General features: G+C 30.5%; 1 protein-coding gene across 1 annotated transcript in view; it reads left to right on the forward strand.

Annotated features, from left to right (window-relative positions):
* The window catches only part of LOC122269722 (uncharacterized), a 93,008-nt gene that overhangs the window by 57,043 nt on the left and 11,663 nt on the right, over positions 1-24,302 (forward strand). Inside the window, exons 26-36 of the mRNA XM_087152335.1 lie at positions 1,516-1,646; positions 3,892-4,018; positions 8,039-8,417; positions 9,710-9,954; positions 11,890-12,114; positions 15,479-15,580; positions 17,626-17,741; positions 19,551-19,716; positions 21,532-21,810; positions 22,923-23,049; positions 23,816-24,099. Coding sequence (XP_087008461.1) covers positions 1,516-1,646; positions 3,892-4,018; positions 8,039-8,417; positions 9,710-9,954; positions 11,890-12,114; positions 15,479-15,580; positions 17,626-17,741; positions 19,551-19,716; positions 21,532-21,810; positions 22,923-23,049; positions 23,816-24,099 — 2,181 coding nt within the window. The remainder of the gene's footprint in view (positions 1-1,515; positions 1,647-3,891; positions 4,019-8,038; positions 8,418-9,709; positions 9,955-11,889; positions 12,115-15,478; positions 15,581-17,625; positions 17,742-19,550; positions 19,717-21,531; positions 21,811-22,922; positions 23,050-23,815; positions 24,100-24,302) is intronic.

Below are 24,302 nucleotides of genomic sequence, written 5' to 3' on the forward strand. Positions count from 1 at the left end.
AACATGGAGCAAAATTTACGGAATTGAAAATTATCTATTTGTTACCATGGAATAGGATATTTATAAATCTTTCTTGTGTATAGTACCATTAGCATGGTGGCAAAGTGGTACTCATTTGCATGGGTACCACTTTTCAGTCCTGGGGATTGAAATCAGTCTTGAGAAAAATCAATGGACTAAATTCCATTAATTAGTACAGTAGGGAACCAATTATCCGGAACAATCGGGACCATCGCCATTCCGGATAACTGATTTTTCCGGTTCTCTGAATCGCCACAAAGAGCCGTTTTTTTTATTGTTAAACCCAACTAAAAAAAAAAAAATTTTAGAAATATTCTTAAAAAAAAGAAAAAACTATGAAGTAATACACTAATGATTATTTCTAAAATGATGGTAAGGTAAACATCTTTCAAAAACGAAAGAAAAATCCAAAAATCTTATGAGGAAAAAAAAAATTTTTTTTTAAATATGGCGGGAAAATTTATCGAATTTCGTTCCGGTTTTTTGGTTTTCCGGTTTTCTGATTTCCGGATAACGGGTTCTGTACTATCTTCTTCCCATTTTTTTTCATTAAATTTTGTTACCTTAAAAATGTAACATATTTTCTGTTAAAAACAAAAATTATAATACATTTTAATGAAAGCATTGTCATTTTTAACAATTACTGCAAAATGATCAAGTAATGGAGTCACACTGCAATGAAAGAATGGTGTCAGGACTTGTATTTATCTTGCTTTTGTCATTTCTTACTCCTCAACTCCTGACAAACGGGATTGATTGAACTCCAACGTCTGTTTGCGTAAACAAAATTTGTACTATAGCTGAATCTAAATCTGCCTTTACTTTGTATTCCACCCCCTAAGCATGTTGATATGTTAGCCAAAGTTAAATCAAGATTCCTTTAATTTTTTTTTTTTTTAAATGGAGATAAAAGTAAATAATGATGGAAAGAAAAAAAAGTTCGAAGTGTAAAAAAATACACCAGAGAAAAGTGTAAAAAAAATACACCAGGTTAGCTATTATTTTTATTTTGTTTACTTGTAGAAAATAAATTAATAAAATAAAGAAAAATATTTTTTTTAGAAAATATAGCGAAGTGATTAATAAGTAGGTAGGTACAGGTACTGTATGTACTTCATTTACGTCGCACTCGACCTACACAATGGGATGATCCGGAGACATGCCACCACAATTTTGATCCTCTGCAGAGGACTTTGATGGCTCCCCTGCTTTGTTGCTCGATGACTTGTTCGCGAAGTCGAGCACTTCAATATAGTTTCGCACCCTCAGTTCCTACGCAGGCTCGTCAAAGTGGTCACCCACCTGCTTACTGACCGCTTGATTTTATAAGTGAGCCATTGTCAAAGAAAGGTAAATTTTGGTGTCAATGAGCTATAAATTTCTGAAAATTCCGGTAACAACGCAAGACTGCATTAATTTGTCAAAAAACAAGTACAGTCTTGAAATTTTTTGTAGTGTCAACCATGCATTAAAATGTTAAACTTTTTTTTATAGACTAAGGGAATGGTGTCTGAGCTAAAAGAAATGATATCAGAAATTCAGCAGAAGTGCATTGAGGAAATAATGGTCGGACCAGATCCATTTTACTCTGAGTCCAAACTTGGATTTCAATTAACATTCATCAAGTAGACACTTCTTTTTTTTAATTTTATTTGTTATTTTTATACTTTAAAAATATATAATATTAAGTACAGTGCTCCGAAAAAAAAATGATTCATCCTGAATAACTTTTGACCTAATGATCGGATATTCACATTCTAAGACTCAATCTTAAAGGTTTGAAGGGAGGACCTCAAATATGATAATTAATTAGTGCTGACGATATTTTAAGTTACAAAATCAGGCGCAAGAAAGCACTTTATCTGAATAAACTTACCTTTTTTTCAATGGATTCGAATTCCAGACCCCAAAATATAAAGGGTAGCCGCAATCTGGGAGATAATAGTTCCCATAGTTTGATCAGGACAGCAATCCAAAGTTTGGTCCCCATAATGTTAATTTTACTTCGTATGTATTTCGCCATATCTCGAGAACTTATAAAGCGAATTGAAAAAATTTTGCGCACAATTATAAAGTTCGTTTTTCTAAAGATAATTCCATGTAAAAAATACATTTTAGTTAATATTTATTATTTAATTTAATTTAATAATAGTCGAAAAAATTTTGAATTGTAAGATATACAGTTTTTTACATTATTTTAAAATATGTAATTTTACATGGCAAAATACAAAATTTGAGTGAAGTTTGTTGAATAGTTCCTGAAAAGTCAAATTTTATCTATACGACCTTTCTAAAATTTGATTCCTCAAGAACTATTCATTTGATTTTGATTTTAAAATGATGTAAAAAACTGTATACATTACAATTCTAAATTTTTTCGGCTATTATTTAATAAAATGAAAAACAAAAAATTTTTGGATGAACGAATTTTATAATTGTATGCAAAAAATATTCAATTTGCTTAAAAAGTTCTCGAGATAAGGTGGAATAAGCACTAAGTAAAATTAGCATATTGGGGTTCTAACTTTGGATCGCACTCCTGATGAAACAACGGGGACCCTATATTTTGGTTGTCAGAAATCCAAACCTGTTGAAAAAAGCTATGTTTATTCTGAGACAGTGCGTTTCTAGAGTATGATTTCATAACCTAAAATATCATTTGCACTAATTAATTATCATATTTGTGGTCACCCCCTCGAACCATTAAGATTGAGTCCTAGAACGTGAAGATCCGATCATTAGATCAAAAGTTATTCAAAGTGGTCCTTCTTTTCTTTTCTTTTTGACGCACTGTACACTTTTAGACCTATGCCTAAGTTAATGAATGTGGTGAAAGCTGGAAACTGTTTAAAAATGTGTGCCCTTGTATATGAATATCTGGAGTTTGGACCCTTCTCTGGTTTGAGCTTCAATCTCCATTTTGAATTTACTGCTTAAAAAGGGAGTCAAAATGGAGGGAAACTTAATTATTGCAATTTATACTAGTGAAAGATCAATATCCTATTGTTATGAGACTAATAGTTCGTAAATTATAAAAATTTTAGTATGAATGAACAGATTTTTTTTAACTGAAATCTTTTTACGTTACTCACATTGCTTCATAGTAAGATATTTTTTCCTATGCATCATTTTATGCTAAATCAAAGGAAAGCTAAGTCATAATGATAGAACTAATAGTTTTGAAGTTATTAATGGTTTTATGTGTAAGTCCAAAATTGTACTCTTTATATGCATAATCCTCTACTACAGAAAATTTTAAAATGACGGCTTAAGCTCACCTCAAAGGAGACAAGAAACTTTAGATGTTCATAATAGACTTAAATTGAAGCTGTTACAACCGTGGCATAACTACCACAATTATTAAATATCAATTCACAATCACTACACAATTCACAACTCAGGAGAGACCACACACAACCATGAACTTAATATAGCTCCCAAGGTGAACTTAATGCAGTTCTCCCGGTCTTTGACAAATACAGCAACTAGTGGTATCCGTTCATCGAATTATATCCCTGATAAAATTCTGGTGAGGGAGTATTGTGGCATAACTACCACTACAATTATTAAACATCAATTCACTTGTATATAAGACATGCTAACTCTATTCAATCTCCATTCATGCCCCACACAACAATTTCAAGCTTTCCTCTTATTTTTTCTTCTATGAAACTCATCAATCATGCAAAAGTGAATTTGAATCAAACTAAAATGTACAAAATTATTTAAGTGTTATAGGTATTTTATTAAAATTTTATAGCTATATAGTATTTTTTTTTAAAAAAAATTACTTTAAATGCAGCAATTTTTATCTCATTGTCACAATTAAGTTATGGTGAATAAATTTTTAAAGCAGGTTTTATTTTAAAGAAATTATGCCTCTGAACTGTCTGGCCAAGTTATTCAACAGGGTTCATCTTCAATCATTCTTCCCGATCTGTGTAAAGCATTGCAGAAAAATGAATGTCAGCAAAATGGCTCAGCTATTGGAATCCAGGTGACCTTTTGTCATTATTTCATTAAATTTAAATTGTGTTCTAAAAAATGTGGGACCATTGAAAATTATGTTGTTTTTTTTAAAACACTTAAAATCAATTTAAGAAAAATGAAAGACTGTTATGAAATATGATTTAATTTTTTTATTAACACTTAAATCTGTCAAGTATCTTATATTTCCAATTAGGAATATTTCCAAAAGCTATAGGGAGGGGATTGGCTTATAATCAGATCCATTAACTTTGTGAAATCTGTGTGTAAATTTCCAAAAAAAATAATTTTTGTTGATCGCTTATACGAAGCTTAATGCAGGGATGAGATTAGCCAAAAGGCAAAAAAGCTGAATTTCCACGATAGTAAATTTTACGCAAGCGCAACCCTTTAATAATAAATTCCAGACAGTTTAAGGTAATAAATAATGTGTTGACATACAATTGTGTACTAATCTATTATTATATAAATGATTACATTGCTACTTAACATTTAGTGAAAATAAAAATTACCAATTGAAAAAATAAAGCTGGAAATTATATTTTTCCTCAGTTCACAAAAGAGACAATTATTACTTGAAAAACTACCTGGTTTAGCAAATTAAAACTGCTGAGAATATACATTAATATTTCATTTCTCTTAACAAATAGGGTGACCCGGGGTAATTCTTGATCAAAAAATGCAAACATCTATTTTGTGAAGAAACTATTCAAGATAGAATTTTAATATTTACTGGAAGTTTGAGGCTATATGAGATGAGTCCTATGCCTCCTTCTTTTGTTTGAAAATCTAATTAGAATTTAAAAGATTTTAAATTTTTAGTGATCAGGAATTACCCCTGGTCTTGATCATTTCTGGGGTAATTCCTGATCACTTCTGGGGTAATTACTGATCACCAGTTTTTATTGTAAAGGGGCTGTTTAAAAATAATTATATAATGGTAATTAACAAATAAGACATCAAGATCAAACAAATAAACCAAAAAGATATGCTTAAGCAGCTAATAAAACTATTTATTTAAAAGCAAGAAGAAAGATTAACACTTTAAATTGCAAAAAATCTTTGCATCATGCCATGCATTTTAGGCAATCAGCCAACTCATTCTCATGTTCTGATGAAATATAAGAGAGTTCCCTCATGGATTACTTTTGCTGGATTTTTTAACTTCATTAAGTGAAAGTGTAAAGTAAAGTAAGGTATGTCAACTCAACAGCTTTGGCAGCAGCTCTCACATTGAAATTTTCATTTTCAATCATTAAAAGAAATTAACTAATTTTGCTTTCTAGAAGCTTAGTATCCTTTTTAGGCAAATAATTTCTCACCATATCTTTACTAAGCTAATTTATAAACTTAAAAATTATTCTAACAATGTACACACATAAAATTAAGATAGAAGCAAGGTATGACAAACCAGAAATGGTGCAAATCAGAATACAGTCTTGTATACCGTTAAAAACAAATTTTGTGATGATAGTTAAAATATATTTTATAGTTGTTTCCCTTAATAAATATGAACTGTTATTTAAGAAAAGACAATTGGCTACTTATTAGCTATTTTATATACTATTTATAAGAAGAAATGACAGTGATCAGGAATTACCCCAGTGATCAATAATTACCCCATCTGTAGGGGGCAACATTTGATACAGTTTTCTATAATCAATTATAATGTTTACAGTAGATGTGAAACAATTAAACAAAAGCTTACACTATTTTTATATAAAAGAAATATAAAGTAACTCAAAATATTTATTATTAAGAGAAGGAGGGGGATCTTTGCAGAAATGTGCACATTTTGAAACTCATCTTTGAAATTGAAAATACAGAAAGCAGTTTAAAAGATACTTATTTTGTTAGATAAAACAAAAAGCTATTATTAAGTAAATGTAGTTATACTTTAGTAAAGTGTACAAGCATTCTTGTCCGTGTCTCAAATTTAAAAAAAAAAAAAATTTTTTTAATATAACTTAGGTGATCATTATTTACCCCAGAAACAGAGTGATCATGAATTACCCCGGGTCACCCTACTGTTATGCGATTTATAGCAAATATATCAGTAATATTACTTTTTAAATATATTGGGAAAAAAACTTTAACAATGGACCGAATCATTATGTTCATATTATAGTCTAATCTAACTAGAGCCCTTTGAAACATATCAATAACAGTGAAGTAGAAATATATAGTAACTTCTTAACATACATAAATTGCTATTTCAGTTTGAAAAATTACATGACAATCAGCAACTGCTTAGATAATTGTTTGCTATTTGATAAGAATATTGCCTTTTATAGCATAAATAACAGCAATTATAAATAAAATTTTGATGATGAGTTAATTAACTCTTTTTCCGAAGAAAAAAAAATTTAAATCCCTTTTTAAGTGATTGCTTTTGTTTGCTATATCTTTTATGTTTGCTATATTTAGTCGTTAGTCCATCTTCAAACATCTTGTGACAAATCCTATTTTTTTTTTCTTTGCAAGAACAGAATGTAAGTTTTAAATATATTCCCTTCCAGTTTCTCTGATGCTGTAACACTTACATATACTAATAATCGTCGTTAGAAAAACAGTCACCTTTATAGTAACTAATTTTAAAAAAATATTTACTTCTTACAAGAATCGCGATAGTTGATCTTAAAATTGCAAAAATATGAATAACAATTATGGATTTTGAAATCACATGAATATGAAACTAGATATACGATTTCGAAAATGAGGAAATACAAACTGGGATATAGAATTTTTAAAAAGCGTAAATACAAATCACGATTCATAATTTTTAGATCACGTAAATACGAATCATGATGCGTAATTTTTAGATTGCATAAATAAGAATTATGATGCATAATTTTTAGAATGCGTGAATGCGAATCCCAATGCCTTATTTTAAAATCACGTATAAATACGAAAATCAATGTTTGATATTATAAACCGCATGAGCAAATCAAGACATTAATTTTAAACTTGCGTGAATATTAATCGCTATATAGGTTTTTAAAAAGGCGTAAATGCGAATCACAATATCGGATTTTGAAATCTCGTAAATGAGAATCGCAATGAACAATATTCAAGTCGCGTGAATAAGAATCGCAACACGCAAATATGAAAAGCTATGTTTGATATTAAAATCGTGTGAATAAGAATCGAGATATTAGCAGATTCCAGGCTTGGGACCTCTAAAAGGCTTGTCAGAAGCAGCGTCGTTTGAACTACAAAAATCGGATCGATCTGGAGGGCGGGTAAAAAATTCGGAAAATCTTATCTGCTGCGAGTAAAAGGGGAGAAAATGGTTATAATAAATAAAAATTAGAAAGGATTGCTAGCTATGTAGTTTGAATTTTCTGTTTCTCTTTGAAAATCGGTGAATTTTCTGAAAAAGCGGAATACTTATTAAAAAAAGTGAAATTTTTAGAAAAATCTGAATTTTTGATAAAAAAAACTGAAATTCAAGAGATAAAAGTGAAAAAAGCGGAAATTCGCTAAAAAGCGGAAAAATCTCATCCCTGTTAATGCATAAAATAACAATTAAAAATGAAACTACCAAAAAAATAACAATTGTTATTTTATTGGTATTATTTCAATATTTCCCGAATGTCACAACATATGGCTGTAAAATAACAATTGTTATTTTACAGCCATATGTTGTGACATTCGGTAAATATTTTTTTTTAAGTTGGATTTTATTTTATTGCTCATATTCCCTCATAAACACTGAATGAGCAGTAAAAATTAAGCATGCTAGCTTCAGAATGCAGACAGCTCTCAGCATTGGCATCTGATTTACTTGCTCTTTTTGAGAGATAAAACTTTCAATAATAAATGGGCTTTTTATGAACAAAAGTAAGCAAATAAACTTAGATTAACTTGAAAGTCAGTTTGTCTCACAACTAATTCTAAGAATTCACTTATTTTCTTGATTGAGTTTAAAACTGAAAACTGGAATTGTATCTCTTGAGCATAATTAATTTCTTTCTTTTTAAGAAAATTACCCTAATCAGAAATAATTTTATCACTGTTTCAATCATAGGCTGTGCGATGGACCCAACCCCTCGAATCCTATGCAGAGAATTCAAACAACTTGAGTGATTCGTCCAATGAAATTCAGCTGGACATCACTTCTCGGGATGGACACTCGAAACTATCCGTGAATGACTCCAAAGACCCATTTATCATTTGTATTCCAGTTTCCGCTTCCGATGATAAAGACACAAAAATGGAGTACGTTGTTCCTAAATTTCCCACTAGCTCTGATGTTCTAGTGTACCACTCTGTTTTAGTGGATGCAGAAGGAATGTCTGTTACACTGACCATTGAACCTGATTATCCTAATGTTCCTTTAATTATGGTCTATAAATATGGGGATTATCCATCTTTGCAGGATTATGATGGCATACAAAACATTCAAGGTATTTTCTATTTTCATAAAAAATTTTAAAAGTACCTTTTTTTTAATATAAATGTGTTTATAAATTTGGAAAAATTTTCTTGACATCAAATAATGACTAATATTCAGTTAAATTTCAGTATCATTATCTCAACAAAAAAAAAGATACTGATAAGTGAGATCAAAATATCGAAAGCTGCAATGATTTTGACATTTTAATCAAAAACTGAATTACTGACACTGCTGTAGCAACTTAAAGTTAAATATCATTTATTTATTTTGAAAACATAAAAAATTTATTAATGTATTGATCTTACTGTTATTGTCACACAAAATTAGATTTACAAATTGAGTTTAAGATTATCTTTCTTGACTATATAAATTGTTTGTTTGTGAAATACTGTAAAAACCCACTATAACAACAATTCAGAATAGCTGAGAAAATTGTCATTACAACAAGTTTGCTGTTATAAACAAATACACACATTTAATGTTAAAATAGCAATAAAAAATCTAAACTTTTAAATAGACATCTCTACCTCTTTTTCTTTTATTTTGAACAATGATTTTGATTTAAGCTAAATATCTTTAGCACAATGTTTTTGCTAACACATTGTAGACTACGTTACGTAGCTCCGTACTTGGCGAAATGAAAAGCAAAAATCCCTATGATAAACAACTTTCCAAATTGTAACAAGTTTTGCAGGAACATGGAATTAAGTACAATATTTTTTAATTGATAACAGAGAATGTTGATTTTATATAAAGTTATCAGGAAGGGAAATAAAGTGACATGATATATACATATGAACAAAAGGCACATTCTTTTTGTAGTATATGTTAGGATCTGAAGAACTACCAGAACTTTTAATTTGCTAAGAAGAAGATAACGCTGGTTATTTAACAATTTTTAACTCATAATAAGCATACAATTTTTATACCTTTAATATTAAAATTTTGATTTGAAATTTATAGTAATTGCAGAATTCTTGTAATTTTCTACAACATTTAGTGTATCGTTATGTAAAAAAAGAATGTTTTTAGTATATTCCTACTGAAAATATTTGAATGGGTGTATATTAATTTTGTCCTTAGACCGTATCATATTGCTGCTAATCAGCAGCGCCATCTGTTTAGAAACTTGCAGACTTTTTTTATCCTTATATGAATAAATTCATTAGTTTTCCAAGCAGAACACTGCAAACTGTACATTTCTATCTCTTTTCACTTATAATTAATTAGTTTTTCAAACAATGAGTATCTTTTTAAGTAAATTTCTTTTTAATATGTTATTCTTTAAAAAAAAAATTTTAGGTGGATTTACATCGTTTTTTGGAAAAGACATTATTACCAGCAGTGGAAAAAATCTAACAATTGGCATTGGACAATTGGGCAACTCTACAAGTGCGAACGAATTTTTTAAGAATCCAAAAAAGAACCAGCTAAATGTTGTTAACATGACCAATCAATTTTCTACTAATTATTCCATTAATATTGGCTCTATTGGTTGTTATCACTTCAGTGATGCCGAAGAGAAATGGATTACTGGGGGATGTGACGTATGTATTAAAAGTATTCATTCCTATTTTTTAAAACATATGCATTATGCTTGAACGTTTATTACTTGTACATTACTATGAAAATTTCATGAAGGCTGTTGAAACTCTTATGGAAACCCATTCAAATATTGCATAAGTACTTGACAGGGGATTTGCGATTTATTTATTTTTGCTGACCCGGGGGGTGGAAGGGTATGAGCAGTACTTACATTAAAACATTAAAATCTCCTTATTTTCAAAATTTTTAGCTGTTGCTATTTTTTATCTCAGTCCAAAAACAGATCATAATCTGATGCAGGCAATGTTTGGGAATTAACAAGGATGGAAGCCGTAATAGCCCAGTAACTATGCTTTAGTTCGAAGGGGCCAGATTTCAATTTTAAAAACTGCTGAGACCCACTGAGTGCTTGCAGTGTACATGCTTGTAATGACTGAATTACTTATGAAAAGTTATATCTTTTATTTGAATTTAATCTTAAAATTTTATTGCTACAGTAAAAGTCAAAGTTAAAGCAAAAACCAGGACTGGGGGAGATGCAACCTTCTAACATAAACATGGTAACAAGTTTGTGATTTGATTATTTTGTTAGCAATTGGAGATGGGGAGAAAAATTACTAAAAATATGCTTATGTAATATTTGAATGGTCCCTTACGAGCTGAAAGTTATTTCTACATATATGTCAAATTCGAACCAAAACTTGTCCTTTTACTTGTGTAGCAATAACTGTTGCTCTTTTTAATCTCTGTCCAAAAACAGATGATAATCTGATGCAGGCAATATCTGGAAATCGACTAGGATGAAGGTAACCGAGTAACTAAGCTTTGGTTTAAAGGTGCCAGATTTCAATTTTCAAAGCTGCTGAGACCCACCAAGTGCTATACATGCTCATAAAATCTAGGCAATTGAAAGAATTGTGGTTGGTTATTGAGCATTACCATGGGAATAGGGAATTGAAAAAAGCATTTTTCTTCAGATTTATGTCTAAATTGTGAAAGTTAACTCACAAATGAGTGGTGCTACTTAGTTGAGCTAAGTTGTACTTTCATCCTAGCTTTACTCTCTTATCAAATGAAAGGTGCTTCTTTTTGACTTGATTTTTCACTACCAATGGCTGACAAGCTTGGATTGTCAAAGTCTCATTAGAAACAACAATGATAAGGTAAGCAAGGGTCTGTTCAGACATTTTGTGAAGGGTCTGATTTTTGTGAAATTGTGAAAAAATTACTCACATTCTTTCAACCAGGGTCCTGCTTTTATGAATTTGTGCAAATAGGGTCCAGTTATTGCAAAAAACTTTTTCAATGAGTTTTTAAATTGTAAATAGATACAAGATCATGCTCAGTACTGTAAAATTATAATTAAAAAAAATTAAATTTTTAAAAATAAACAGCAATTGCTGCTTCTAAATTAGAGATGCAACATACAAATATTTGGTATTTAGCCTATACTGCTGAACGCAGAATATTCATTTCGGACGAATAATGGAAGAAGCGTCTGCCGAAGACAAAACTTAATTCGTTTACATCCATCTTTCATGTTTTCTGCCCTGGGAAGGGTTTATTCGATTAACAAAACAGTAATGAAAATAAACAAATTTGTGAAGGGTCCGTTAACGGACCCAAATTTCTTCTATCCAGACCCCTGGTAAAACTTCCTTAAGGTATGTTTAACTCCTGCTAGATTGAGGTCTGGCATTATCTTTAAGAATTATCTGATTGCAGTATAGCACAACCTTTTTGCAACTGGAACAGATACAAGTCGAATATTTGAAGTTCACAATACCAGTGCTGAGTCATCAAACACCCTGTGGCAGAACTGTTTTAGATATCTAATAGTTAGGGTTAATACAATAAAATGATTCTCTATTGAATTTCACAATGTAATTGTGGTTTGTGTTCTGATATAAAATATGTTTTTTTTGTTCTCCTTTTAGGTTAGTAAAGTGGAATCGGGAGTTACTTGCTGTGCCTGTAACCACTTAACGTCGTTTGGAAGTGGATTTTTTGTGACACCTAATCAAATAGATTTCAATTATGTGTTTGCACATGCTGGATTCAATCAAAATATAGCAATATACGTCACAATCATTGTCATGTTTTCTGCGTTTATTGTTCTGATCATTTTTGCAAGATTCAAAGATCGGAAAGACTTGGAAAAGGTTTAACTTTAATTGTCAGCATTCTTTTAACCTATCAGTATTTTATGTTACTATTGTATTTTTAGTTGTTTAATAATGCTCTAAGCAATCCAATTTTTTTAATAAAAAAAAAACTTTTTTTATGTGAATAAATCATTTAAAATTTTAATATTAACTTTTTTGTTAGTTTGTCTACAATGTCATAGTAAACATGAATCCGTATGTCAGTGTTTCCCAAACTTATGACTTTTGTGTACCCTTTCTAAATTTTTCGAAATGCTGAGTATCACTAATAAAAGAAATTAATGAGTTTTTTACTATAAAAAAATTTCACAAAAGTTAAAAATCACAACTGGCTGTTGACACCACTGATTATTAACTATTAACTCTGCAAAAAATAACCAATAGAAAAGTGTGTAATCGTAAATTTTCATGGCTAGCTTTGTTTTCAAATAAAAGTTTTTGAAATTTTCGTTTGTTGCAAGATATTTCGCATTAGAATGTGTACCCCCACTAAACTGTTCCCGTACCCCTGAGGGTACGCGTACCACACTTTGGGAAACGCTGCAGTAGGTGATTATATTTTTTAAATACATTTTTAACACAGCATGCTTGCTAAATGAATATTATCACAGTTTGTTTATTACCAGTTTGCCCAACTAATTTCGCACCACGCAAATTTTAATCTTTTAAAACTGAAATTTATAACAAGCGACAGTTCATACTTTATTATAAATTTAGATACAGAGAAGAATCTTTGTCAAGAAAGTGGATACTTTCGACATCACAAATTGCACACATCTCTTGAAGAAGAATATAATACAAAAAACCTCTTTACGAGGTTTTAAATCCCTATCTAATATTAGATCAAAACCATACCCATTTTTGTTGCTTTCCTTTCATCTTTTTTTTCTTCTTCATATTGAGGAGTTTATTTTTTGGTGAAACTTGTTAGATTTCTTATAAATACCATGTAGAAAGCGGAGTGACTTACAGTTCCTGAAAAATTGAATTTTAAATATATGACTTTTATTATTCAATTTTTCAGGCACTATTTGGCCAATTTTGTATTTTACCATTTAAAATTATATTCTTTAAAGTGATGTAAAAATTTGAAACAATTAAAAACTTTTTCGATTATTATTACATAAAATAATGATAAATAATAATCACAAATAATTTTTTTAGAAAGTTATCTTTGGATAAATGAGTTTTATAATTGTGTGCAAAAATTCTTCAATTCATTTAAAAAATTCTCAAGATATTGCAAAATAGGGGAAAAGAAAAATGAATATTTAGGGGTCCAATCTTTGAACCTTTCTCCTTGCAAAACTATTGGGACCCTTTTTCCCTGATTGCGGTTGCCATCTGTATTTTAGAGGTCAGAAATCTGAACTCATCGGAAATAAAGATATTATTATTCGGAGAAAGTGCCCTTTTGTGACTAGTTTCGTAACTTAAAATATCGTGTACGCAAACAAATTAGCATATTTGAGGTCACTCCCTTGAACCATTTAGATTGAGTTCTAGTCTAGTAGTTCGATCTTTTGATCAAATGTAATTTAGAATGTCTCGATAAATGTTTTGTTAGTGAAATCAGAGGAATAATTCTCACGTTTTGTGTGCTCGGCTCATGTTTTCAGGGTTCTGTCCAGACATTTTGTGAAAAGTCCTGTTTTTGTAAAATTGTAGAAAAATTACTCGTAATTTGTGAATATAAAAAAAAAAGTCAAGTCACATTTTTTCAAGCAGGGTCCTGCTTTTGTGAATTTGTGCAAATAGGGTCCTGTTATTGCAAAAAAACTTTTTCAATGAGTTTTTAAATTGTAAAGACACAAGATTATGCCCAACACTGTAAAATTATAATTAAAAATATTAAATTTTAAAAAATAAACAGCTATTGCAGCTACTAAATTAGCGATGCAACATGCAAATATTTGGTATTTAGCCTATACTGCTGAACACAGAATATTCACTTCGAACGAAAAAGGAAGAAGCGCCTGCGGAAGACAAAACTTAGTTCGTTGACATCTGTCTTTCTCTCCCCCCCCCTCTCTGGGAAGGGTATATTCGATTAACAAAACAATAATGAAGATAAACAAATTTGTGAAGGATCCGATTAAAAGATAAATTATTTTGTAAAGGGCCCATTTTTATGAAAAGATATTTTGTGAAGGGTCTGTTAACGGACCCAAATTTCTTCTAAACAGACCCCTGGTTTTGTAGAGGGGATTATTTGGGAAAAGATTTGCAGAAATCTGCTAATGACATAATATTGTGCAAGAAAAAGAGAATAAATCTAATAAAGTATTAAGTGAATTATTTTATAATTTAAATCAAGCATTTTTAGTGATGAAATTTTAAGATAGGTATTTACAAGAAATGTGAATTTAAGTAATATCTTCAACAAGGAATGGATTATTAAAAAGACAGTAAAAAGAGTTTGATTTTGGATTAAAGATAGAGATTTAACAGTATAAATCGATATTATAAGTCTCATTAGAGTCTTTTAATATTACATATAGGGTGTTCAGTAATCATCTCGCTTAGCCTAAAGTTTTGAAATCCCAACCACAAAAATGGACACATTAGTGGTCATAAATTCAAACTTATTTAAGTGAGAAAGAAGATGAACACAATTGGAAATCACTATCAAATCACAAAATCACTATTCAGGAAGGTGGCACTAAAACAATGAAATTTTTCTAAGGTGTCTAATAATCTCCTTTCAATTTCTCTCACTTTCTTTTTGACCATCAATCAGGTTATACTGTAATCTATCTGTATGCATTAATACTTTACATATACATAATAGAAATACTTATGTACTGTTTTTATTTATGTTATTCAAAATTATAGTTTGTCTACGGTAAGAACTCCCCCAGCCATAAAGTATGAGGCGGTCTGTTGCTATGAAAACAAGAAGAGCTCATTTCAGGGAGGGTAGTTTCTCTTCACTTTAGGGCTAACACAACAGACCGAAGAAAAGGATCCCCTTTCTCATGCCAACCCGACCCAAAGCCAGTCCTAAACAATGACCCCACACCCCTTGCTGAAATAGTTATACCTCGCGTTGCCATAGTCACCGCCTTGGGTTCAGACGAATAACTAGGGGAGTTCTTACTTTAGACAAACTATATAATGTATTGCATGAATAGCTTTTATTATATATTTAAAAAAATCTGTATAAGAATTTAGTTATTATGATGGCACGTACTCAATAATTGTGATTTGTTAGATTTCAATAGGGTTTTCACTTAATGCTGTGGCTGGTGAGCCCCTATTGGTTAGGTTTTGATTCTATAGATTTGTACTTAAACTTTTTTATTTTTTTAATTGAACATCTTGCATTTGGAGAAAAAGTTCATTTTATTTTTCTTTGCAGATTGGTGCCACTCCTTTAGAAGACAATGAGGCTGAGGATAGGTATATTTATGAGATTCTCGTGTATACCGGACATCAAAGGAATGCTGGCACTAAATCAAATGCAAGTACATGATTAAAAACGTTTTCATAATGATACATTTTGTACCAACAAGAGTTGAAAGCTGAAGCTTCAAATAAAATGCTGTTTGCTTTTAATATTTCTCTGCATGAAGTTTCTATTACATCGATCAGTCCATTCAATAAAATTCATCTTGCTATTTTATTTTATTTTATAACTGTCATTGAATAGCCGACCCAATTTTGAGTTAATGACTACTTATGTTCAACTCCGTAGCCCTGTAATATTGAATCCAATCCAGATGACAGGGGAACTCCTGGATCAAATATTGGGAGAAATTTGATTTTGCGGAGGACTTTTTAGTGGAACTAGCGGCATTTGAGTTATATGGAGAGGAAAACCACCAAAATCCTCCCACGGTTAGCCTAGAGACAAGGGGACACTAACCCATGATCTCTAAAACTACTGAGGATATTTTTTTTTTCATTGGCACTGTGATTGGTGCGCCTGGGTGTGGAATTCGTTTCGACCAGCCATCGCTGGGATTCGAATCGGAGTCACCTTATTTTGAAGCTAACGATCTGTCCCCTAAGCCACTGCATCTTTCAGTGTGCTATTATACCGAAGCAAATTTCAACCAATCACAAAGCAGGTTCTGTTTATATGACTTTTTATACTTATTATTTTTGTTTTAAATAATTTACATTTATTTTAAAGAAATCAAAGTTTATTATTTAATGATCAAAGGATAGAGTTAGTACTTGGTATACCCTGCACTGATGTTTTTTTTTTTAAAAAATTAAGTTCAACTGCCCGGTATATATTTCCTAGTTCACCTCCCGCTGATGTTTTTTTTAAAGAATAAATGCCACTGCCCACCTTCAGGAAGACTTGACAGGGCTCAGTTTTGATGCTGTAAACTGCATCATGTATTCACATCCTGCAGTACAGAATCTTCTGTTATCTGATGACCTTGTTTTGTATAGTACCGATAAAACCAGTCAAGTCATACAAGATTAACTTAAAATAATATTTTTTTAAAAATTGTAATAGTATTCTTTAGCCCGCATTGGTTTGAAAATAAGCTTATTATAAACTTTATTTCTTTTTATTTTCACCAGCAGGCATTTTTTATGTATTTACATAATTTATAGTATCAGGGGTCTGTCCAGACATTTTGTGAAAGGTCCGGTTTTGTAAAATTGTGAAAAAATTACTCGTAATTTGTGAATATAAAATAAACATTAAGTCACATTCTTTCAACCAGGGTCTGCTTTTGTGAATTTGTGCAAATAGGGTCTGTTATTGCAAAAAAACTTTTTCAAAGAGTTTTTAAATTGTAGACATACAGGATTATGCTCAACACTGTAAAATGATAATTAAAAAAATTAAATTTTAAAAACTAAGCAGCAATTGCAACTACTAAATTAGAGATGCAACATACAAATATTTGGTATTTAGCCAATACTGCTGAATGCAGAATATTAATTTCGGACGAATAAAGGAAGAAGCTTCTGCTGAAGACAAAATCTAGTTTGTTTACATCTGTCTTCCCCCCCCCTTTTCCTGGGAAGGGTTTATTGATAAACAAAACTGTAATGAAGATAAGCAAATTTGTGAGGGGTCCGATTAAAAGATAAATTATTTTGTGAAGGGTCCGTTTTTATGGAAAGATATTTTGTGAAGAGTCCGTTAACGGACCCAAATTTCTTCTAAACAGACCCCTGAGTATAGTATAGTAAAGTATTTTTATATTCTTTTTATTATTATCTTATATTTATTGTCTTGACGGTGATTTTAATATGAATATGAATATTGACGAAGGAAAAGTATTTTGTGACGTTTTGAAACACGTATATAGGCAGTATTTGTAAACCATTCTGACGGCAAGAGGACAAACATCAATTGAAACAGGTTTTGCAACCCATGAATTGAAATGTTGTAGCGTTTATCGGACCAATGGCTAACCAGTGATCGAAATAAAGCGATCACAATTGTTTTTTTAATTTTATGTCATTATATATGTATTTTATTTTATTTTAAATTGTTTTCCTTTATTGTAAACTTGTTTTTCCCTCAAATATTAGGTATTTTTTATCTTATCTGGTGATGATGAAGAAACCCAAGTTCGGTGTTTTTCTGACCAAAAACGACCTATTCTCCAACGGGGAGCCATCGATGTTTTCATCATGTCTGTCCCAAGGTATTTAAAATCGTTTCCGTTAAGTAATTGTTTATTGTGTGTTTTCACTTTATAATATTAGGAGGACCGGAAAGTAATGTCATTTCGGTGCATTTGATATTTCTTATAAAGATTTTATTTTTGATCAATATTGTATTCACCTTCGTTTTCAGCAACCTTTCAATGCCAAATCGAAAATGGATCGGGAAAAAAAAGAATTGGTTTCTAAGACTAGCGAATATTTAATGCGCCGAAACGACATTACTTTCCGGTCCCCATTGTAAATTATTTTGTGATATGGAGTGAATTACCATTCATAGATCATTTCATTGCAGTTCCAGTATACTCTTACTATTTGATTAGTTTATATGGCGGAAAAAATATAAATGATCATTTATGCATATTTTTTTTTGCTTTTTCAAGAACTTAAATATTGAGCCTCGGTAAAAAAAAAAAAAAAATTCAGGAAGACTCTGAAAAGGAATTTTCCCCTCAAAGATTTTTTTTATTTAAATGAGCTGCCGATGAAAGTATCGTGTTGGCCAAGTAGCGTCGGTGGTTCGATCTGTCGGTGATATAAATACAGCCCGATGGAGGTTAATTGCAAATTATCAAGTGCAGTGTAAATTCCAGGAAAGAATACATTGGTTTTATTTTAAAATAATTAATTTTGAGTTTTAAAAACCAACTAACGGTATTCCATCTCAAGTAAATAGAAATGCTTTAGGAAAACTACATTAGCTGCAAACTTGTCTTACCCGCAGAAAGCAGGAGTTTGGCATCATTCAACAAAATAATATGCATCTTTTTTCTTTCTTTTTTTTCAATTTGGTGTGTATTTCCTGCAAGTTTTTTCAAAAATATTTTTGCTGACAACAACACCATCTGCTCACCAAAATGTAAAAAAGCTGTTTGTTAAATTGAGCTACTTTTATCTGAAAAATCAAAATCTCTGCAAAAAAAAAAAAAAAATGAGGGTTCTTGTTTTAGATGTTAACATTTCTCTCACCAAGGCAAAGAATGTAAAAAGGAGAAGAAGTTCAGCTTTTGAAATATGTAACCAATGCGGGGAACTGCTCGGTTTAGTATGCTATACCAGAAAAGCAGCTTACAGTCTGAGCAACATATTCAGATTTAGCATAGTGTCATTTGAACTAAGTAACAGCGCATGCGCATAAGAAATTAAGTGTCAGTCGGGAGGTACGTCACATGTGAACAGAATTGTTAGACAACTCTACATGGCTGGGCAGGCTGTTTCCCGCCAACTGCCATTTTATTCTTTCTTTCTATATCAAACTGTGTTAGCAGATTTAATTAACATGGATGATATAAATGTCTCCTCAAGAAAAATTCTTAACTAAAAGTACAGTACTGTTTATCAATGCTGTAAAAATACCGAACAAACCAACGATAAAAAAAAAACTTCTTCACCCCAATGCGTCCCCATTGCCAGTATTGATTAGGAGGAGATTAGGGTGCAACCCCGTTTATAGAACCCCTAAATTTTGTTTTTTCCTTTATACACAGGGACCACACCTAACCCTGGGGGACTTACATTATGTTAATGAAAGCTAGACTCCTTTTCCTATGTATATTCTTTGCCTAAAAAATGTGCTACGGGTAAATCATTCAATTATTTGCAAATATTTAGTGAAGTACATTATTAAATTTTTGATCTCATGCATTTTTCTCCCATATTTTTTGAACAGATATAAATATATATATTATTGTTTTTAAAAAAAACTTCAACACATTGAAATATTACATGAATTATGTTGTAAAATTGCATGTTTCATATTAAACATGATTTTTTTTTTTGCATATTTGCAGATCTCTTGGTCAATTAAACTACCTGAGGCTTTGGCATGATAATTCTGGATCAGGGAAATGGTCATCTTGGTACTGCCAGTTAATAATATTCAGGGATGTGCAAACTGGCTTCAAATATGAGTTTCTCATTAATAGGTGGTTTGCTGTAGAGCTTGACGATGGCATGGTAATAGTGTCTAAATTTTGCCTCATGTCTCATAGTTCTTCAACTTCTAAATCTTCACATTTTTTCAATAAATGCTTATAATGTATACAAATTTATTGAATTATAAGAAGTTACTAAAAACTACTTTAGTTCTAATTTATATTTCATAGTATGAAGAACGGACACCTATCCATTATGTAGGTATTAGAAGAAGCTTGGTGAAAATCAAGAAACTTTAGCATGGTCATAAACTGTACAGTCAAATTACTGAAGAATATCAGTTATTAACTTTAGGAATGATCATTTAAACAAATTAAGAATTGAATGATCATTTAAACATTCCAAATTAAGTATTCCAATTTTTTTGTGGCTGATTCTTCCTCAAATCTGCAATTTCATGCTTTTTTTATGTTTTATTTTTGGATATTTTAAAAACATTACCTTTTTTTGTATATTTTCAATCAAAAATAAACAGACTGATGATAATCTTCTGTCTTGCACTTCTCAAAATGCATAAAAACCAATCAAATAAAGCTTTAAGTTCATGGATTAATAAAGTGCTGACAATTTGGATTTTCCAATGTGGCTTATTAGGGGATCATTCACAAATGTTAATTTGTATAGTGAATCAATTTGTATTCCCTTATGAAAATATAATAAATGCCCATTCACCTTGAACATTGGAAACATGGCGTTGACTTCTTTTCTAAGACCACATTCGTCCTCAAATTCGTGTAATTTTAGCGGTCTCTTCTAATCGGTCTGTAATACAAACAAAAGCCTCCTAAAAAGCATCATTAGTCTCCACTCTGTTGTCTCAATTGTAAATTTTGACAATATGAATTGAAACACATACGTTCACAATATTGTAAGTACGAATCTTCTATTGCAGTGTTTTCATTTGATACATTCTTTTCAATGGTATTTGACAAATTGTCCTATTCAATGATTTATCTAGATCTTTTGAAAAAAAGTTCTTTTAAGCATTTGAATACTATATGTTGCTGTTTTAGAAGCAAACTTTGTGTTTCTCTGAAAATAATTATTTAAACAAATATACATAGAGTTAATGATTTATATTGTGGACATCTTTCATGTGATTCTTTTTGTATGTTTCAAGAGTCATTTCACTATTAGAAAGTGGACAATTTATGTTTGAGGCTATGCTTGCTCGTTGCATTATGTGGGCATGACATTTTGAACACAACTTACTTTATCTTTGATAAATACTTATTTAATAATTTCCACAAATGTAAATGCGTTTTTTTCAATGGTATATTATTTATCTAATTTAAATCTTAAATTTTAGTTTATATTATTAGATATTGGCACTAAAAGTTAAGTAGCATAACGTTAAATAAAACTTTTTATGGCTTATGATTATTAATTTTTGCTTATAACGCAAGATTATTTTTATGCAATTATGAAAGCGAAATAATTTTATTTAAGGAAGTGGTTTCAAAAATGGTGAAATATACAAATGAAGGAATCCAAATTTTTAACAGCAAGTTAAAATTTAGACTCATAATTTTTTAAGGTAAATAATATCAAGGCCCTATTTTCCGGTTTCACATTTTCTTGATTTTTCTAGAATCTGTTAAAAAATATATTTGTACAGAAATGATAAAACTATTAACCGCCTAATTTCGAAAATTTGGAAAATGTTAAAGATTTGTATCTTCTTTTTTGGTCATTTGAATACTTGAATATGTTATTTATTTCATGCATCGAGAAAAGTAATTTAGCTTGCTATTTGAAAGATGCTTGCATTTTTAGAATGGTCTACAAATTGATTATGGGTGGAACTAATTGGTTACTATCAATATTTTTTATTAGATTGATCGATTGATTCCTGTTGCTGGTAAGGAGCAAGTAACTGAATTTTCCCACATGTTTTCAACTACTTCTCAGCGTAAGTTGGCAGATAATCATTTGTGGTTCTCAATATTTCTCCGACCCCCACGAAGCCGTTTCACTCGTGTCCAGAGAGTGTCCTGCTGCATGGCTGTCCTCTGCTTGTCTATGTTGACCAATGCCATGTACTATGAAAGAACTTCTGCCAAACCTGCATCAGGGGCCTTCAAATTCGGACCACTCTCTTTGAGTCCTGAACAGGTTGGTATGATGTCTAATAAAGTTCTTGTTACTGGCTAACAGAAAGTTTTTTGTGTCAGCCACTATATAATGCATCCTAACTCACACTGTGGGGGAGATATCTTTTTTCCATGGTAGTCAGAGCTTCCTACTACAGCCCCAGAGATCGTATGTTCGATTCTCTGCCTTAAATTAGCTTTGTTTCACCAAGCAGGCTTGCTGTTATTGGCAAATGACATTAGAAACAACAACATACTTAATTGTTAATGATATAACCTAATATGTTTCTTAGAAATGCCATCACATTTATTTAAAGAGTTCAAGAAAAATGTAAGTAAATGTAGAAAAAAAATTAAGTTAATGTTTTTTAATAAATTATTTTGCAAATTTTTTGTTATAATATACTACAACATGGATGTTTTATGCAAACTTCACATAACAAAAAGTTGCAATTTTTTTTTCATTTTTTATAACTTCGTTATTCTAAAGAAATCACAATTCGAATTGCAATGAAACTTGCACTGAGACATTAAAGCTAGCTTAGAAAAAATATTGTAGCTCATATTGCAGGGTGGTGACTGCTTTTAGTATTTAATTCAAAATCAGTATCAAAAATGAACTCACTATAGTGCATTGTTCGGGGTTATTATATTAAGGGTGTAAATTAGTATTTAAACTGAGGGAAAACAAAATCCTACTCACCTTAACGAATTACGGCTGAGGAATGGAAACATTAAATCCTGTAACTGTCTAGTTTAAACTTCATTTTTCATTTCCTGTCTTTCATTTCCTCTCTGTTTTCTTAAGTAATCAAGAAGGTTTCAATGTTTTCAGTCCTGCTTTTCTCAGTAGTAATTCCTCAGTATTTTGTCAATGTTTTTACTTTTTACTTGTTTAAATACTAGCTTATGCATACTATCTTAATGTGTGTACTTTTTAATTTGTCTCTTAACAAGGATTCTAAAATAACATATAATGAGCCTTGGGTCATATGACTTTGAACAGGTCTGAAATTTTTTTTATTTGTGCTAATGATATCAGATACATTTAGTATAATATGTATATTTCAACTTAAATATTATTTTTCTTTTATCTAAAGTTTTAAATATTCTGAAAGATAATAAATATTTTAGATTGCAGTAGGTGTGGTAACCAATCTCCTGATATTTCCTCCAACATTCATCATGATATTCTTTTTTCGAAAATCACGCCCACGAATTCTACGCCCATCTCATGTTGAAGAAGCTTTGAAACAGCAAAGTATGCCATTTCTTTACAAATAATTGATAGTATAATTTTATTGTAAAATAATTTACAAATCAATACCCATGCATTTATGATTTTTAACAAAAAGAAATTATCTACGACGATTTGAGAATCATAACCCAGTCTTAATTACAAAAATATTTGTCGTGAAAAGCTTTCTATTTTGGTTTGAAATTCATCTAATATGATATTTTTTAATTTTAAGTATTTTTGAACTCCCTATCCAAAAAAATCAAGCAAATCAATCTTTTCAGTAACTGTATTAAATTTCGTAATCCAGAAGTAAATATTTTTGGAGATATGGACATTTTTCATTAAAAAATTACTTTTTCCACCTTTTGTAACTTTTGGAGAATATTAATATTAATTACAAAATTGCTGATTCAAAATTTAAAAAAAAAATGCATTAAAAACTGTGATATATGAGCATTTAAGCTAGTTCTTTTAGGCTGCATGTACGCAAAATTATTTTTTGGGGGGGGAGTTGTTTAATTTTTTTGCAGGGAATTATATTTGGCAACTAATAATAAAAGCTTCAAGCAGCTTTCTAAGTAGTTTTTGTACTTTTTAAAAGAAAGCTCAAAACGTTAAAGGGTTATCCATAAATACCATCTTGTACTATTAGACAAGATTTATTAAATATTAGATCGGCATTGTGGGAGATATATTTTTTTTGTACAAAAAATTATTGTTTTTCACTTTTTTATTAAATAAACTACATTTTATTTTATTATATAATTTTTTCTATTTTATTTAACAGGAAGAGAATGGCAGAGAAAGAATGCTGCCTCAAGTGTTGCAAGTAATAAACAGAAGACAGTCAAAAATGACACCGAATCGCAGTTTCGTCCTCTCAAAAGAAAATTCTCTTTGCCATGGTGGTGTGTTTATTTCGGTTGGTTGATGGTTATCTTGTCCATTGGTTCATCACTATTTTTTATGTGGGCGTATGGAATTCAGTTTGGAGATGAAAAGACATCAAAATGGCTTACTTCGTTGATTGTGGCATTTTTTTCATCAGTTTTCATCACTCAGCCTATAAAGGTATGCTAAATTATTGCACTTATTCTTCTGCATTTTATTCCTATGTGTACTGAAGCAATAAACATTATGAAATAAAGCCCAAATAAAAATACAGAAATGGACATGCTATAGTTTCGGTACTAAACAAAACTTTCCTCAATATATAAACACCAAATGCAAACGGTGTTTGAATGACTAAACTGAATGTGTAAAAGCTTATTTGA

This window comes from Parasteatoda tepidariorum, chromosome 9 (genome assembly GCF_982258835.1).
Source record: "Parasteatoda tepidariorum strain Cologne lab strain chromosome 9, Ptep-v5.0, whole genome shotgun sequence".
Taxonomy (NCBI): domain Eukaryota; kingdom Metazoa; phylum Arthropoda; class Arachnida; order Araneae; family Theridiidae; genus Parasteatoda; species Parasteatoda tepidariorum.